Source organism: Geotrypetes seraphini, chromosome 2, assembly GCF_902459505.1.
Source record: "Geotrypetes seraphini chromosome 2, aGeoSer1.1, whole genome shotgun sequence".
NCBI lineage: Eukaryota > Metazoa > Chordata > Amphibia > Gymnophiona > Dermophiidae > Geotrypetes > Geotrypetes seraphini.
Window position 1 is genome coordinate 45,676,625 of NC_047085.1, and position 20,061 is coordinate 45,696,685.

The window sequence follows — 20,061 nt, forward strand, 5'->3', positions numbered from 1 at the left end:
AACTGCTTGGCAGACAAATTGAGCAGACTTCTCCAACCTCACAAGTGGTCCCTCCACATAGCGACCTTTATGTCAGATTTTCATATTATGGGGGACTCCTGACATAGATCTCTTTGTGTCACCCACCAACCACAAGCTGCTGCTTTATTGTTCCAGACTATTCAGTCCTAGCCATCTCAAATCCAATGTCTTTCTCCTCAACTGGCAAAGATGCTTCCTCTATGTGTTTCCTCAAATATCACTAATCAGGAAAACTCTACTCAAACTTCACCAAGAGCAAGCCTCAATGATTCTCATAGCACCACACTGGCTGTGACAAGCCTAGTTTCCTCGCCTCCCACAGTGATTGGGTCCCATTCCGCTCCAATTATTTCCAACTCTTACTAACTCAGAATGAAGCTTCCCTCCTTCATCCCGATCTATGTTCATTGGCACTCATGGCCTGGTATCTATCTTCCCAGAAGTAGATACCACTCCCCTGTTGCCTTCAGTCTTGAACATTATTGAAGCATACAGAAAGCCACCTACTAGATGCTGTTACCAATTGAAATGGACACGATTTACTATTTGGTGTGATCTTCTCCACTCCTTAGATCTAATCACACCTCCCCTAGATGGCTTCTTAGCTTTTGGATGGAACTGAAGGTCCTGCAAGCTGTCGTTGGGTGAGAAGGCAAATGCGCGCACACGCACGTTATGTTTTAAAGTGACATTACACTTTGGTACATGTCTAATGCCTGATGTCCTCGAAGAACACCTACTACAGGTGAGTAACTTTGCTATCCTGCTAATGCTCCTCTCAGACTCTGCCTATGTGTACATCTTCCTGTCAAATATGTGCTAGATAAGATATGTGCATATTTATAGAATAGCACTAAAATTAATTTTGGCATTTACATATGTATGTGCACACATGTTAGTGTGTATGCCATTGTTCTAATTGATGTAGTTGAAACTGCTGGCACAAATGTTAAAGAATTAACCCCATGTGCACAGGCTGAGGGGAGATATGATTGAAGTCTTGTCAGTGCATAAGTTGTCTACAAAATCCTGAGTGGTGTAGAATGGATACAACTAAATCGATTGATTTGCTCCATCAAAAATTAGAAAGACTAGGGGACAATCAATGAAGTTACAGGGAAATACTTTTAAAACCAATAGAAGGAAATATTTTTTATACTCAATGAACAGTTAAGCTCTGGAGGAAAAGTCCATAGTTTGCTATTGAGACAGACATGGGGAAGACACTCCTTGCCCTGGGATTGGAAGCATGGAATGTTGCCTGCTATTTGGGTTTCTGCCAGGTACTTGTGACCTGGATTGGCCACTGTGCTAGACGGACTGGCTCAGAATGGCTATTCTTATATTCTTACGTTCTAGTGCTAGTTATACAACATAGGAAAGAAAATTGAACTAAAAAGAAGCACTATACTGCTGAGAGAAAAGCAATTTGAAATTTTAAAGATTTTAGTTAGTACTGCTGCTTTAAATATAATGCGACAGAGAAACAGCTGGACAAAAGCAGAAAAGAGACGATGGATGTTATTCAGTAAAGATTTGTTTCCATAGACATAGAATAGGACAGTCTTTTTTGAATAAGGCCCAGCATCTGTCACACACTGTTGCATACACATTATTGTGTGGCCCTATTTCATGTGCTTTGTGGTATCTCCTCAAAGAATCACCTGGCAGAGGGCTGCTATCTCACAAGATCATTCAGAATCTGCTAAGTTAGTGGTTCTCAACCCCAGCCAGTCGGGTTTTTATGATATCCCTAATGAATATGCATGAGTCATATTTGCTTGCCTGTCTCCTCCATTATATGCAAAACTCTCTCATACATATTCACTAGGGATATCCTGAAAACCCTACTGGCTGGGGGTTCCCCAGGACAGGGTTAAGAACCACTGTCAGCTATAGCACTGGTTCGCAACCCAGTCGTCAGGGAACACCCAGCCAGTTGGGTTTTCAGGATCTCTACAATGACTATGCATGAGATAAAGAAGGCAGTGCTTGCAAATCGATCTCATGTATATTCATTGTGAGTATCTTGAAAACCTGACTGGTTGGGTGTTCCCTGAAGACTAGGTTGAGAAGCCTTATGCTAAGAACACCGTGTATGGTAACATCATGGAGTAAGGTTTACATAGCAAGCCGCATACACTATTGCAGTGTTTCTCAACTCAGTCCTGGAGAACCTCTTTGCCAGTCAAGTCTTCAACATATCCACAATGAATATGCATGAATGAAATTTGCATATAATGGAGGCAGTGCATGCAAATCAAGCAAGAGGGCACTCCAGGACTGAGTTGAGAAACGCTGCACTATTGCATACTATACTGAGTTAAAAGGTCAATAACTGGTGGTCATGTTAAAATTATTATGCTACCACAAATAATTAGAGAAGAGGATTGAATCAATAACTATACCATATATTCTCCCAAAATTATGACAATATTTAGGTGCTCAAAAATATAATCTAACACATTGAGAGTCACTCATAAAAAACTGAGTAGGAAAAAGTCTCAGAACCACACCTCCTCTCCAGGTATTGGAAGTAAGGATTTAAAGGTGAACACCTCATTAGCATAACAAAACCTTGCTTATACCAGTGAGGTATTTATCTTTAAATCTTTACCGCTGATACCTGGTGTTCAGATGTGGTTCTGAGGGTTTTCCTTCTCCTCATTTTTTTATGAGAGAGACTCTCAATGCATTAGATTATATTTTTTGAGCACCTAAATATTCTCATAACTTTGGGAGAGTATGTGGTATAATTAAAAATAATGCTACCTAGACTACACTGATCCTATCAAAATATCATAAGTCAGCAGCCAATAGGTCAGGGCAACTCAATTCCAATCCTCAAGGTCTACAGGTCAGGTTTTCAGGATTTCTACAATGAATATGCATGAGAGATTGGCATGCCCACTATTTCCATTGTATACAGGTCCCTCTTATGCATATTTATTAGGGAAATCCTGAAAGCCTGATCTGCTTGAGGCCCTCAAGGACTGAACTTGGACAAGACTGCACAAGTTTTGCATTTGGAGTCGGATGATAGTGGCTACCTCGGGAGACCCTTGATAAAGCGTAACAACGCGAAACATGTCAGGTCTGGCTCCCAGGTTGGCGGATGCAGAGATAATCTCTTATTGATTCCGTCAATAAAAGAATTTTATTACACACGCAAAATAAACTTCGCAGTAACTACCCCGACATTGTGGAACTCCCTTCCACAACCAATTCGTGACGAACAAAACCTAGACAAATTTAAGAAAAACTTAAAAACTTTCTTATTTCGAGATGCATTCTCTTCCACTTAATATCTATCCTCTCAATCTCCTTTCAATCTAATTTTGCTCTTTTAAACATTCAACATATCTTATCCCCATCCAACATGTTTCTTCCTAATCCCTCTTTCTCCTTTTCTTACTTACAATGTAACTTTACCCATCCATTCCCTCTCTCCTCACTGTCAAGTCTGTCTTGTTATTGTCGTTAATGTTCACTATACATTATTTAATTTATTTAATATCTTTTGTTTTTTATTTTTTCTCAATTGTTTCTACTCTTATCTGTAAATTTTTTAAATCCAATGTAAACCGTCCAGATATTTGCTTGATGGTCAGTATATTAAAATCTAATAAACTTGAAACTTGATAAGTACACAATATCATAAATAAGCAAATAAAAAAGAATGGCACATAGCACTTAAAATGCATATTGAAATATATTTAAATTATTTATGTTTTAAATATTTATGAATGCGGAATAGCCAATGATGAAGGTTATCACGTAATTCTCCCCGCAGTTGCAAACGGTAAAGCGGTGGAGTGGTGGGACTGAGGCTTCCACAAATATTTATTGGAGAATTTTTAAGAGGATTTGAATATCCAGTCCCCTGTGGCTGTACTCTTAGCATGTGAAATACACTCCACAGCTTAATAAATAGCCCTTTAAATAGTGCACGGTATTACAAGTCCAAACAAAATGAAAATGCACCCCCAGAGGAGGACAATCCATTAGGGCTGATCCTAAGGCTCAGGCCAGAGTTCTTTGAGCTGTAACAAAGAGCATACAGGTCTGTTTCCATCATACAGCTGTGCCAGAAAGAGAAGATTAATATTGTAAAATCAGCAGTCCATTTCATCCAAAGGGTCAGCAGCTCTACAGTGGAAGCAATAGTTAGTTCTGAGTAGCTACAAAGAGTGGCAGTAATTTAAGGTTTGCACAACAAAGAAAAATGGGGAGACCCAATGATCCACAGTGAAAACAATCCACCGATGAAAACAAAAACTGTGGATACAGATGTTCTGGAGATAATTTATTAAACACTGACATATAAAACCATGAATATTCAATTAAAAAAGTACAATGATAAAAAATACTGTGATAAAAGTCCAACCGGACCCTACACGGTCCATGTTTCGGCGAACACACCTTCCTCAGGGGTAAAATGGTTTGCAACCTCACATATAAAGAATTGGACTGAAAACAGTCTATTGTCTTTAAACATGTGAGCAAAGAACACCGCAGACAAGCTGAAGTAGCAAAAAAAATGTCAGTGTTTAATAAATTATCTCCAGAACATCTCTATCCACAGTTTTTGTTTTCATCAGTAATTTAAGGTTACCATATGGTGCCAGAAAAAAAAAGAGGACGGATTGAGATATCTGGGTTTTACTTCCACTGAAAGCAATGGAAGTAAAATCCCGGATGTCTCAGTCCATCCTCTTTTTTCTGGAGTCATATGGTAACCCTAGAAAAGATGAACTTTTATAATTCAGCATTCAGATGCTGCACTCTTGCAATCTACATTCATCTTTTTGGCCACAGTTCCTGAATTAAAAGAGGAGGTTATATTTCTGGAGCAATGTTATAGCTTTGCATTGCTACCTCATTGGACTCGCTGAAAAGAGCTGAACTCACCCACGGCACCATAACCAGCGCAAGAAGAAGGATCACAATATCCAGGTTGGCCTTGCTGACCCTGTGGACCACTTGTGCCTGTATGACCAGGTTGACCTCGAGGCCCTGGAGGACCAGGAGGTCCCTGGCTGCCAGCTCGACTTTCTCCTGGAGTTCCTAAATAAATAAAAATATTTTGTAGCAGATAATATGAACTGAAAGATGATTCAAAGTGAATTATTTAGTGCCACAGATCTGGCACTCAATTGGCATTTGAAAATAACATCCTTGCCCAAATCTCACTGGCTATTAAATGAAAAACAATTTAAAAAACATTTGATGATACCTAAAAACAGCTTATAGATCAGGGGTAGGCAATTCCAGTCCTCAAGAGCCAGAGCCAGGTCAGGTTTTTAGGATATCCACAATAAATATGCATGAGATAGATTTGCATCTCAAGAAGGCAGTGCATGCAAATCCTTCTCATACATATTCATTGTGGATATCCTGAAAACCTGACCTGGCTCTGGCTCTCGAGGACCGGAATTGCCTACCCCTGTTATAGATGAAAGAAAATATCATTTTTTTAAATTTATTGCTCTATTTTTCAGTGGAACTTAAATTCTAAGTCTAATATGACATGCTACACAGTATTTTCCAATCTCACATTATAATAAGTTTTTCATACCTAAAATTTAGATCTGGTTGCATTATCTAGCAGTATTTCAGTGTTGATTCAAATGTGCTTGATAGCAAATTGAATTATATCATAAATTGTTGTAACCATCTGTCACCGTAGAAAAATAAAAAGGCGATATTCAGCTTGTGTCAGTCAGCATTTTTTTTTTTAAATGTTGGCCGCTGTGGGCTAATTTAGAAACCTAGAAACATGATGGCAGATAAAGGCCAAATGGCCCATCTAGTCTGCCCAGCCTCAGCATCCAGTATCTCCTCCTCTCCCTAAGAGATCCTTTGTGCCTATCCCATGCTTTCTTGAATTCAGACACAATCTTTGTCTTCACTGCCTCTATAGGAAGACTATTCCACGCATCTACCACCCTTTCTGTAAAAAAGTATTTCCTGAGTTAACTCTTGAGCCTTTCACCTCTTAACTTCATCCTATGCCATCTGGAGTTTCCTTTCAACTGAAAGAGACAGGCCTCATGTGTATTTATGCCACATAAGTATTTAAACAACTCTATCATATCTCCCCTCTCCCTCCTTTCCTCCAAAGTATACATATTGAGATCTTTTAAATCTGTCCTATGCCTTACAACCATTTTAGTAGCCTTCCTCTGAACCAACTCCATACTGCTTATATCTTTTTGAAGGTGTGGTCTTCCAGAATTGTATACAATTTTCTAAATGAGATCTCACCTGAGTCTTATACAGGAGCATTAATACTTCCTTTTACCTAATGGCCTTTCTTCTCCCTATGTACCCAAGCATCCTTCTAGTTTTCGTCGTTACCGTTTAGCCCTTAAGACCATCACATACTATCACACCCAAGTTCCGCTCCTCTTTTGTACACAAAAGTTCTTCAACCCCTAAACTGTACCATTTCCTTGGTTTTTTTGCAATCCAAATGCATGATCTTGCATTTCTTTGCAGCTAAATTTCAGACCTTTCTTCAAGTTTTACTAGATCTTAGCTCATGTTATCCATATCATCAGGGGTGTCTACTCTATTGCAGATTTGGTATCATCTGCAAAGAGACAAATCTTACCAGACAGCTCTTCAGCAATATTGCTTACAAAAGTTAAAAAAGAGCAGGCCCAAGAATTGAACCTTGAGGCACACCACTGGTAACATCCCTTTCCTTAGAGCAACCTCCATGGACCACTACCCTCTGTCGCCTTCCACTCAACCAGTTTCTAACCCAGTCTGTCACTTTGGGGCCTATACTGAGGGTCCTCAGTTTATTTATTAGAAACCTATGTGGAGCAGTGTCAAAGGCTTTGCTAAAAGCTAAATACACATCTAGCGCTCTCCCTCTATCCACATCTCTGGTCATCCAATCAAAGAAATTGATCACATTTGTCTGACAAGACCTTCCTCTAGTGAATCCATGTTGCCTTGGTTCCTGTAATCCACTGGATTCCAGAAAAGCACAGTTACTTACCTGTAAAGGACAGCAGACAGATATTCTAACTTGTAGTTGACGTCATCCACGGAGCCCAATGACAGTGTACAAAGAATACTGTTTACTTTAAATCTTTTGAAGGTACCGTGCATGTGCTAGTGCCTTCCAGCCTGACTTCTACTCACGAGACCATCAGTTCAGTAAAAAAAGTTAAGAGGCTAACTAGGGGAGGCAGGAGGGTTGTAAGTATATCTGCCTGCTGTCCTCGGATAACACCCTTTACAGATAAGTAACTGTGCTTTATTCTATGACAAGCAGGCAGCATATTCTTACATATAGAACACCCTAGCTACTAGAGTTAGGGTTGAAGGGTAGTTGGCATTAAAATAGAGAATACATTTTGTAAAACAGCTCGACCCAAACTGACTATCCAGTCTGGAATAATTCTCCATACAGTAGTGAGATGTGAATACATGCATGGATGACCATGCAGCTGCTTTACAGATGCTTTCAATGGAAGTGAAATTTAGATGAGCTTCGGAAGTGGCCATAGCTCAAACTTTATATGCAGTGGCACAACCTTCCAGCATCAGCCCAGACTGAGTATAGCAAAAAGAGATACAGTCCGCCAGCCATAAGGAGATGGCTCTTTTGGTAACAGGAGCTCCAAGTTTGTTTGGATCAAATGACAAGAACGGCCGTGTAGAAGTTCTGTGAGGCTTGGTCCAATTTAAGTAATAAGCAAGAGCACATTTATAGTCATAGAGAATGACACAGGGACAGAATTTGTCCTTGTACCCACAGTTAACTACAGGAAACTATCCCCATGTCATTCTTTAAGGAGAGAGGGAAGAATCAGAGTATGAATGGGCCCAGCCACTGACCCTCAAGCCTTGCATTGAAGAATGCTGGTGTAGAAGGACTGAGGTTGAGATAGACACTAAAGAATGGCACAGGTACATGGTTATCCACAGGGACAAATTCTGGCCCCATGTCATTCTCTAGGAAGTGCTGCTTTACCAGGGTGAGAATGTGGTCTTGGAAAGAAGATAGGAAGAACTATAGACTGGTTGAAATGAAATTTCAAAACTACCTTTGGGAGGAACTTCGGATGAGTACGGAAAACCATTTGTCATGGTAAAATGTTGTGTAAGATGGATCTGACACCAGTGCTTGCAGTTTGCTGACTCTTCGAGCTGAAGTAATGCAGATTAGGAATACTACTTTTCATGTGAGGTGTTTGAGAGATGAAGTAGCCAGTGGTTCAAATGGAGGCTTCATCAGATTTGAAAGTACAACATTAAGGTCCCAAGCAACTAGAGGAGTCTTGATTGGAATCTGGAGACTAAAGGATGCACGGATAAAGGTTTCTTATCCAGCATTACATGAAATGAAGTTATAGCACTGAGATGAACTCTGATAGAAGTAGTTTTGAGGCCAGAGTTAAAGGAAAGAAGGAAATGAAAAAAATTAAAGGAAAATAAACATGGGAAGGCACAAAAAACTTTGAGTCTGCTGCGCTTTAGATTGACTCCAAATAACACAACTTCTCAGCTCAGCTGAAAACTGAGAACTGATGGTCTCGCGAGCTGAAGGCACCGGAGCAAGCGTGGTACGGGCAGTCTCGAGACCTTCAAAAGATTTAAAGTGACAGTACACTTTTTTACACTGTCTGTACTGGGCTCCAAGGATGACGCTATACACACATGAAAATATGCTGCCTGCTTGTCCTAGGATAACTTCACTATTTTCTGTTTTAAAAGTGTTCCCATTAATTTACTTTACCACAGAAGTCAGACTTACGAAGTAGACCTGTCGTTCCCTACTTCTTCCTTACTTCCACTTTTGTGGAGAGGGACCACTTCTACCATTCTCCAAATCTCCAGCACCACATCGGACTCTAGAAAAGCACTGAAGAGGTCAGCTAGCAGAGCCGCCAGAACTTCCCTAAGTTCCTTCAGTTAGCTCGGATGTACACTATCCGGCCCCCATCATTTTGTCCACCTTTAGTTTAGCTAGCTCCTCATGAACACAGTCCTCAGCAAATCAATCGGGGTCTACCATATCTTCAGCCCTATTTGTTTTTGTCTTCTGTGATCCTGCTCCCGGCGCTTCAGCTGCGAACACAGAATGGAAATATCTGTTAAGCAATTCAGCCTTATCTTTATCTGCTTCTACATGTTCCTCCCCTTCACCTTTTAGTCTCAGAATGCCACTTTTGCAGTTCCTCCTATCACTAATATATCTACAAAAATGTCTTGTCTCCCTGTTTTACCGTGTTGGCTCTTTTTAATTCCATTTGCATCTTTGTTTTTCTGAATACTTAACCAGCCTTCCTTAACTTTTCCAGATATTCTAACCCAGTGGTTCCCAATCCTGTCCTGGAGGACCACCAGGCCAGTCGGGCTTTCAGGATAGCCCTAATGAATATGCATGAGAGAGATCTGCATATAATGGAGGTGCCAGGCATGCCAATCTGCTCCATGCATATTCATTAGGGCTATCCTGAAAGCCCGACTGACCCAGGACAGGGTTGGGAATGGGAACCACTGTTCTAACCTTTCTCTTTCTGCAATCTTTTGTAGTTTATGAAAGCTAAGCTCTTTTTCCTTACCATTTCAGCTACTACTTTTGAGAAACAAAGCACTTCTTTTCCTCTTTCTATTTACTTTCCTTACAAATGATTTGTTGCCCTTTCAGTTTTGCCCACTGCTTTCCTACTTCTTCCAGATGTTACAATCCAGACAATTGCTTGACATAATCCCTCATCTGAACAGTTAGTTTTTTTAAAGTCTAGAACCTTCACTTTCGAATGAGCTCTCTCTACACTTGTCTTAATATTAAGCCACACCATGCCATTATCACTGGATGCCAGAGGATCACCCACTATAACATCAGAAACACTTTCCCCGTTTGTAGGCACTATGTCCAGTATGGCCCCGTCCCGTGTGGGTTCAATTACCAACTGCTGGAACAGTTCTCCTTGTAGAGAATCCATGATCTCCTTACTTCTAGGAGATCCCACTATAGGGATGCCCCAATCAACATCTGGCATATTACAATCACCTATTAGTAGTATTTCACCTTTTACTGCTATATTTTGAATGTCTTCTGTTAAATCTCTTTCCATTTCTTCTGTCTGTGAAGGAGGTATTTACACCAATGTAAATACATTTTCCATTCCCTCTTTCCAGTTTGAACCACAGTGTATCTCCCGTACCCTGTAGATCCTGCAATTGTGTGGCTTTAATATGATCTTTAACAAATAATGCCACTCCCCCTCCTTTTCTTCCTACCCTGTCTTTCCTGAACAGATAATAGCCCACTATAACTATATCTCACGCATCTTTCCCCGTGAACCACGTCTCCATGATCTCCGATAAATCTAACTTGGCCTCTTCCATCACAACCTCTAGATCCAGAATCTTGTTTCCCATACTTTGAGCATCAGAATATACTGCTTTCCAGACATTGCCCCTTTTTCTCATTTGTGTAAAGGCATTTAGTGATTCACTTACCTGAGGGCTTTGATCACCCTGCTCCAACAATTCTAATTTAAAGCCCTCTTCAGTAGATTAACTAGTCTGCTGCTGAAGCCCCTTCTCTTCTTTGATAGATATATACCATCTCTGTTCAGCAGCCCTTGGAAAATCATCTCATGGTTCAGGAAGCCATGATATTCACTGTTGGCACCTATGAAGGTGCCACACTGGATTTCTGATGTTTGTGCAAGCTCTGGCTGCATCCAAAATGCTGTCAGCTAGCTCAGATATTTAGCTAACCAGACACTGGGCTGAATATCAGGTTAGCTACTAATAACTTCTTCCCCTCTCCCCAATATGAGCTAGCACTCTCTCTGGTCCCTACCACTGAAAAGTGTTGAGGCTTCCCATTCCACTCCCCCCAAGACCCTCCAAAAGAAGATCAGCATCCCCCTCCTAGACCCAAAGAGGGTCAGCATGCCCACGTTCTCCTGCCTACTGCAGCTTCTCCATCAAAATGGCTGCTATGAACTTTAATGCAATGTTCCCTCTAAGCCAGGGAAGCAGCTGTGCAAGTCATGATGTGTTCTGAGTAGTGATTGATTTGGGTTGGGCTGGCGGGGGGGGGGGGGTAGTGCACATGCTGCCTTTGGCACCCGGAAGCTTTCCCTCTGCTACTGCTTCCCACCTACGCTGTTGGCTGCCCGAAGAATGAAAGAGCTGCAGAGATGGATTCCATGTGGCGAGGGGGGAATGGATGGAACCCCAGATTGCAGGCAGCAGCCAGTTGGCCTGCTCCAAGATACGTCCTGGAGGCGGGAGGTGGGGAAGTGCTTCTTCTGTTGCACGGCAGCCAAAAGCTGCTGCGCAGGGCTCTGATGAGACATGCACAGCCACACCCTGTGCAGCTTAGAGGGACCATTGCTTTAGTGGCAGTACTGCAGTGTTAGTGGTAGTACCACAAGACTGCTGCTAAGGGTTGCAGCAGCCATTTTGATGGAAGGGCTGCAAAGGGCATGAGGGGGAATCGTTCCCAACAACAGCTAGAGCAACAGTGATTTAAAGGGTAGGCCAAGGAGGGGCCTTATGGTGGGCGGTCAGGAGAAAGGCACTTCAAGCCATTACCCACAAGATTTTTGGGCACCAGCCAATATTCAGTGCTTGAATAGGTAAAGATAGGACTGCTTTTTATTGCCAGTACCTGCATAACTTTCAGCTTCTTCCTGACTCTGCCAGAATGCCCTTCTCCTGCCCAGATTAAACATGGCTGGATAGTGCCGATATTCAGTGGAACTGCCCGGTTAGATGCTGGTGAATATCGAAGGCTGGCCCGTTGAGCTAGAGTTAAGTCACTTTTAATACCGGGCTCTAAATTTCTATTATATTTGAGATTTCTGCTTTTAGATGTTTATAAATTGTAAGGTTAGGTGTTTTTATTTTCCAGGTAATTAGTATTTGTTTCAGGATGCAGCAAATCAGTGTTTTCACAGCTTATGAGCCATGGCTGGGTACTTTTTCTGGTGGAATCAAACACATAGATTTGTGCAGCTGAGCAGTTATCAGCATAAAAAAGGTACAGAAACAGTGCAAGGATGAGGTGAGGGAGCACCCAGGAAATGACATTATCCCCAGCCAATGGAAAAGCACCTAAGTACTGTATTTTTTTTTTTTTTAAATATCAGATAAAACCTAATTATACAGTAGTTGTGTTACCTGTGGGTCCTGGTGGTCCTCTTGATCCTTGAGCTCCGACTCCTGGATTTCCTCGTTCTCCTTTTTCACCTGGTAAACCTGTTTCAAAGTTAATTATTAGAACATCAAGTGAGATAAAAGTAGAATTATCTCATTCATGGTGAATACCAGTCCCAAAAAGAATAATGAAGTCAATAATATGAATGGTTACATGTCATAGTGCAGTGATTCCCAAACCTGTCCAGGGGAAACCCCAGCCAGTCAGGTTTTCAGGATATCCACAGTGAATATTCATGAGATCAATTTGCATACATAGCCTCTTTGGTAGGCAAATCTATCTCATGCATATTTATTGTGGATATCCTGACAACCTGACGAGCTGAGGTTCCACCAGGACAGGTTTGGGAATCGCTGTCCTAGTATCTACATATGCAGCCATACTGCCAAATTTCCCTAGAGGGCTAGGAAATTGACTAGCCACAGCTGGATCTATCTAGCATACTTCAAGTACTATATTAAAACCAGGTTTGTCTGGCAGGCTATGCAGAGAATGATCTTGAAGGTTCATCAGTAATGATCAGGTTTCAAGTTTATTAAAAATTTGATATACCACCTTTTATCATTTATTTCAAAGTGGTTATACATTTTTTTTTTTTTAAGTTCAATCATTTTTATTGAAAATTTTTGAACAGTTACAATACAATTAGGCAACAATGACCGATATATAAAGCAGGGAACAACAGAAAATATTAAAATAGGGTAAAAACAGATAATACAATTTAACATTACTTTAACAAAATAAACATACACGATTAGACGAAACAATAACATACACGACTGGACAAACGGGTACAAATGGAAAAAAGGGGAGAACTACAATGATTAAAGAAAAGTAATGTATAAAGGTATAAACAAAGGGGTGGGGGTTAAAAACAAGTAAGTCCAATACAAGCGGACTCATAAAAGATAAAAAATGTCAGGAGCAAGCCAGTAGCTGGGTCTGTCTACTAGGCTGCAAATCCCATAAAATCCAGTAGGGGGCCCAAGAGGCTAGATTTTAGAAATGATCACATTTGTATGTCTGGCTATTTAGTTAGACCTGAGAAAGGTGGGGTACAAAGTGCCAGCCTTAAGCAGCGGCAACAAGGGCAGCTGCCAGGGCGCCACACTTAACCTTTGCGGCTAGCAGATGACCCAAAAGTGACACGGGGACAAAGATTCATCTCCATTCCCTCCCTGCAGCCAAAGATTTTTTTCTGTTTCCAAACCATCCCTCAGTGAAACACACTTTTCATCCCTATCCTTTAAATTTTCTTTCCCGCATCTTCTTGCTCAAAGCAGAAACATGATTTCATGCAATTTTATGGGCCCTAAGGCATTGCAAACAAGCATTTCCCCCCCTCTTTTACTAAGGTGTGCTAACCAATTAGCATGCGCTATTCAAATTAGCGTGTGCTAAATGCTAACACGTCCATAGACTAACATGCACGCATTAGCGTTTAGCGCACGCTAATCAGTTTGCGCACCTTAGTAAAAGAGGGCCTTTATGTTCGTATGAAAATTTTCTGTTATTTTCCACAAAAAAAGTGCAGATACTGAAAATTCATTTAATAAAACACTGCTAGAATGTTTGCATGAAATGTCTTTTTTCCAATGTATGATTGTTAATTAATTAATAATAATAATAATTGATAATTAATTGTTTACTAGATAACCCAGTGGCATTATCATATGATACTGTGCTATTTGGTATGGTAATGAGAGCAAAAAGTCAGATTTCTACAAATAATAACAAATTATTACTTATAATGACTGGGGTTGCCATTCAACAAATTACATATAATTGGAAAAATTGGAGTAGATTCAATTATAATTTCTGGTGGAATTCCTTATGTCATGTTTATAAAATGGAAAGATTTATTGCAATACAGCGTGTTTTTTTCAGGAAATTTCAGGATGTGTGGGAGCCATTAACAAAGTATTGCATCGATTAGATGACATTTTATTTTTTTATTTTTCCCTTAAAGTTACAAGTTTGATTGTGAGGGGGGGAGGGGAGGGTAAATTTATTGTTACATATTGTATAAGGTATTGATTATATGATAAGAAAGGGTGGGAAGGGTGGGAGATAAGAGCATATTATTTGTACCATTGATGATTATTAAGTGTTATATTTATTGTTAATTTGTTCGGATATATTGTTACACTTCTTGTAAATTTGAAAATGAATAAAGAATTTTTTTTTAAAAAAAACAAACAATGTATGATTGGTGAGTATGAAAACATAAAAGTTATAGCTACAATACCAAGAAATTTGCTACATTAAATAAAAATAATAGCAAATTTTAAGAGAAAAGGAGCTTTATGTAATCAGTGGCTTTTAGGGACGCCAGGATGGGTTTAAAAATTTTTTTTTTTAAAAAGTTAATTTCTGCTCAAGCACAATCAAATTCATGGGAAAAACTTCAATTCGCACAGTTGTCTTCGGTTTTTTTTTCCGGACAACCCTAAAGTGCAGCCTGTGCCAAGAAAGGGTGTGCAAGTGTAGGCAATCCTGGGGGGGGAGGGGGATAACTGGGAAGAGCAAGGCTGAGTCATGAAGTATGTGCTGACTTTGATACAGCTTCCTTTCGTTTGTTAGTTCAGTCATCGATACTGAGTATCTTTGATTATTGTAATATCTTGGGGTGATAGTGTCCGAAGATCTAAAGGCGAAAAAACAGTGTGACAAGGCGGTGGCTGCTGCCAGAAGGATGCTGGGCTGTATAAAGAGAGGCGTAGCCAGTAGAAGGAAGAAGGTGTTGATGCCCCTGTACAGGTCATTGGTGAGGCCCCACTTGGAGTATTGTGTTCAGTTTTGGAGACCGTATCTGGCGAAGGACATAAGAAGACTTGAAGCAGTCAACGAAAGGAGGGCAATGAAAATGATAGGAGGCTTGCGCCAGGAGACATATGAGGAGAGACTGGAAAACCTGAATATGTACACCCTAGAGGAAAGGAGAGACAGGGGAGATATGATTCAGACATTCAAATACTTGAAGGGTATTAACATAGAACAAAATCTTTTCCAGAGAAAGGAAAATGGTAAAAACCAGAGGACATAATTTGAGGTTGAGGGGTGGTAGATTCAGGGGCAATGTTAGGAAATTCTACTTTACGGAGAGGGAGGTGGATGCCTGGAATGCGCTCCCGAGAGAGGTGGTGGAGAGTAAAACTGTGACTGAGTTCAAAGAAGCGTGGGATGAACACAGAAGATTTAGAATCAGAAAATAATATTAAATATTGAACTAAGGCCAGTACTGGGCAGACTTGCATGGTCTGTGTCTGTATATGGCCGTTTATATGGGAAGGGCTTCAGTGGCTGGGAGGGTGTAGATGGGCTGGAGTAGGTTTTAATGGAGATTTCGGCAGTTGGAACCCAAGCACAGTACCAGGTAGAGCTTTGTATTCTTGCCCAGAAATAGCTAAGAAAAAAAAATAAAAAAATTTAAATTGAATCAGGTTGGGCAGACTGGATGGACCATTCGGGTCTTTATCTGCCATCATCTACTATGTTACTATGTTACTATATAATCTACCTAGGCGCCTATAAGAAAATCTTCAAAAAAACTAAGAGTGGTTCAAAACACTGCTGTCTGACTGATTTTTGGTCTGAAAAAAATGGGAGCATGTCACTCCTTATTACCAAAAATTACACTGGCTACCAACTGAGGCTAGAGTTTTATTCAAATTCACATGTATTTGCTTCAAATCAATCTTCGGTATGTCCCTAGGTTACCTTGTTTCCCATTTCTTTTTAAACCACTGCAATAAGCCCACACGAAGAGTCCAGTTATTCACATACCCTACTGTCGATTTGTGTCATTTGAAGAGATTTCTCGAGAGAACTCTCTCTTTCCAGGCAGACAAAATGAACTTCTGGTTTGGCAAAATCATGCCAGGAGTCTCATCCTATTATTTTTTTTTTTTAGAAAACTATTAAAGACACATTTATTTGACAAATTTGTAACCCAAGCTTCCTAATTGCTTTTTAATTACAACATGTATTGTGTACATTCTAGAAATTGATGTATTTTTTTGAACTGTATATTCGCTGGATGTTCAGCCTTATCTGCTGTGAACCACCTAGAACCATTCGTGGTGTCTGGCGGTATATAAGAATAAATTATTATTATTATTTAAAGATATGAGTTTACTCTTTTCATTTTTTCATATAAGTGTAAAATATTTAAGAGAAAGTTTAGAAATTAAAAGAAAAGTTTAGAAATTACCCCCCCCACACACACCTTTTACAAAACTGTAGCGTACGAATTTTATGAGAGTCGGAGCTGTTACTCCCGCGGCCGGTGCTACAAACTGCGCTATGGTTTTATAAAAGGGGAGGGGGGAGGGAGATAAAGAACTGAACAAATTGGGATAACATTGTACATATGAAGATTTTGGTGTATTATTTATTTATTTATTTATTAGGGTTTATTTACTGCTTATTTGAAGGAATTCACTCGAGGCAATGTATAGCAAGAATGAGTCAGAGATAAGCAATAATCTTGGCAGAAACTGTGTGCATATGAGTGACATCTCTGAAGGTTCGATATCCATATATATGAACTTCAACAACCAGTGAGAGAATTTAATTGGGTATTTCACAAAATACACTCATATGTTCATACTTAGCATTTCTACTGTTCTGTTACTCAGGCTGAAGGTAGACAATCTAGTTTCAAGTTTCAAGTTTATTTAGCATTTGATGAATCGCTTATATGAGATTTCTAAGCGATGTACAATTTAAAAGCCACCAGGTGGTGGTCTCATATACAATTTAAACGAATTAAACACAAGACAAACAATTTACATCAATTGGCATTATAACAATTGAGTTAAGGACAGACATGAATGAGTAGGGAAGGAGGGGAAAGTTACAATATCATAATCTGTTGAAATTTACATAGAATGGGAAACACAATAAGGAGTAAAAGGGGTTCGTGAGTTTAATAGTCATAACAGAATGTAAGAATTAAAATGTGCCATATTACATATCAAACGCGTCTTGAAATAGAAAGGTTTTTAAAGTTTTCTTAAAGGATAAAAGATCTTTTTCAATTCTAATATAGTTAGGAAGGGAATTCCATAATGTAGGGGCCATAACGGAAAATATGTCATTTCTTCGTGTGCCTATAATTTTTAAGGAGGGAATTGATAATAGGTTTGAGGAGGATGATCGTAACGAGCGAGAGGCATTATATGGGATGATCATTTTTGACATAAATTGTGGTTCATTGAAAATTAGTGTTTTATATACCAAAAATATAATTTTAAAGGTAATTCGGTGAGAAATGGGAAGCCAATGTGATTTAATCATTAATGGAGTGACATGATCATATTTTTTTGCTTTGTGAATTAATTTTATTGCAGTATTTTGAATTAACTGAAGTCGTCTTTTCTCTTTCTGAGTTATATTGATTAAGAGAGAATTACAGTAATCGATTTTGGATATGATCAAAGAGTGGACCAGGATATTAATCGATTTAGAGTCTAGGAAAGTAGAAATTGATCGGATAAGACGAAGTCTATGAAAACATGATTTAACTATTTCACTGATATGACTGTGAAATGATAAGTCTACGTCAACTATAACTCCAAGAATTTTCAGTTTAGGTACAGATTCCAGAGGGGTGCTGTCTAGAGTAAATGGTGAGATTGGTATTAAGTTTTTTTTCCAGGTGAAAAACATGGTTTTAGATTTTTGAATATTCAGTGCCAGCTTGTTACAACTCAGCCAATTTTTTATTGATTCTAGTTTTTCATTAATGGCTTTTATTTCTTCATCTTTTTCTGGGTCGAAGGGATGTAAGAGTTGAATATCGTCTGCGTAGGAAAAAGATGTAAAGCGTAATGATTGCGAGATGGTAAGAAGAGGTGATAGAAAAATGTTAAATAAAAGAGGTGACAGTATTGATCCTTGCGGCACTCCATAGGTTGAGGTGTAACGTGAAGAATAGACATCATTGAATTTGACTTGGGAGGAACGGTCTGATAGGAAGGAAGTTAACCAATTTAGAACTTGACCACCTATATCTAAGGTGTAGAATGATAACTCGCTTTTTCTCCCTGTGTCCCACAATGCATTCTGCGGAATCTTATAACTCAGCAGATTCAGCATCGTAGGAGGGCACAATGAGGGGAAAAAAAGGAAATTAAAGAGTTGCTGAACATTTCACTTTGTCAACTCAGCCAGTGTCCATTGGTACTTTAGTCAACCCATTTTAGTCAACCCATTTTATTTTATTTAAAGTGCATGCCTTTTCATAATGGATTAAGAGGATGATTAGTTGGGGAATTAAAGATCTCCATCTCACATCTGACATTCAAATTCAATTTTGCTTCTCAACACAATTAGATATGGGTCAGTGGAAAATTCTACAAGTAAAACAGGTAATTATCCAAGCTGCCTTGAGAGAAAGTAGGCAAAATAGAGGGGAGGGGAGATATGATTGAAGTCTACAAAATCCTGAGAGGATTGAATTTTCACTCTGTCAAAAATTACAAAGACTAGGGGACACTCGATGAAATTACAGGGAAATACTTTTAAAACCAATAGGAGGAATTTTTTTTTTCACTCAGAGAATAGTTAAGCTCTGGAAAGCGTTGCCAGAGGTTGTGGTAAGAGCGGGTAGCCTAGCTGGTTTTAAGAAAGGTTTGGACAAGTTCCTGGAGGAAAAGTCTATAATCTGTTATTTAGAAAGACATGGGAGAAGCCACTTCTTACCCTGGATCAGTAGCATGGAATGTTGATACACCTTGGATTTTGGCCAGGTACTAGTGACCTGGACTGGCCACCGTGAGAACAGGCTACTGGGCTTGGTGGACCATTGGTCTGACCCAGTAAGGCTATTCTTATGTTCTTATGCCTACTGGAAACACAGTTATCATTATTATTTTTGAGTATGTATTTTGAGTTTAAAATTAGAAGTGAGACCAAATTCAGGTTTTTTTTCAATAATTTATAGACTACAAAAATGTAAAAGTTATAGGTATTTTCATATGTGCATTTTGGGGTTGTTAGTTCTTCAGTTGATATAGCTGAGTTTGGAATATTTGTGACTTCAGAAATATTTTCTCTATTTATGATAATGTTTATGTTTATTTTATATACTGCTTTTAACCAGCAGGCCAAAGCAGTGCACATTAAAAAGACATAAAATCAAAAAGTGAAAGAATTGCCAGCTAATCTTTAAAGAGGGAAAGGGTCGCTTCTACCCACACATCTGGGTTTCCTCTGGCCAATGAATTTAAAGAAATTAATTTTCAATAAACATGGAAAAACTCATTACATTATAGCACATACAACGATGGTTCATTCAAACTCAAGGATCCTAAAGCAAGAAAATTGTTAAGATGGAAGAAGGAGTGCTTCAAGGTGGCTTTAGCAGCAGGTGGGGGAAGCAGCAGGCAAAATGGAAAAGGAGATTTTGTAAAAGCAACAAACCTTTTTTGTTTGGAAAGTAACTAGAGGGAAAAGAGACCACTGTTGTCTTCAAAAGACATCACTATAAAGAGGGAAATAGTTAGCACTCATACAACAGAGCAAAGAAAGAAGACAGAACAATATCTGGAAATGGTAAGACAAGCTGGGAAAGTAATCAGGAAAGCAAAGTTGCAAATGGCAGAAACAGTGCTAGTATGTAAAATGGGAGACACCAGGATATTGTCTATATCTATAAAATGATTTTGTAAGAACAGAAACTATTGTGTTACTCGGGCTTGGCATTCCATCCTTGTGGGTAAGAACATAAGAATTGCCGCTGCTGGGTCAGACCAGTGGTCCATCGTGTTCTTACCCACAAGCCTGAGCCCCCCTCCCATCTCTCCTAGATCCAACATTTCCCTTCTATG

At 39.4% G+C, this 20,061-nt stretch overlaps 1 protein-coding gene across 2 annotated transcripts in view; it reads right to left on the minus strand.

Moving 5' to 3' along the window:
• Window positions 1–20,061, minus strand: part of COL14A1 (collagen type XIV alpha 1 chain) — a 393,953-nt gene that overhangs the window by 10,104 nt on the left and 363,788 nt on the right. For both annotated transcript variants that reach the window (XM_033933023.1, XM_033933024.1), the window contains exons 46-47: window positions 12,190–12,267; window positions 4,933–5,088 (exon numbers count right to left, since the gene is read on the minus strand). In XM_033933023.1, coding sequence (XP_033788914.1) covers window positions 4,933–5,088; window positions 12,190–12,267 — 234 coding nt within the window. The remainder of the gene's footprint in view (window positions 1–4,932; window positions 5,089–12,189; window positions 12,268–20,061) is intronic.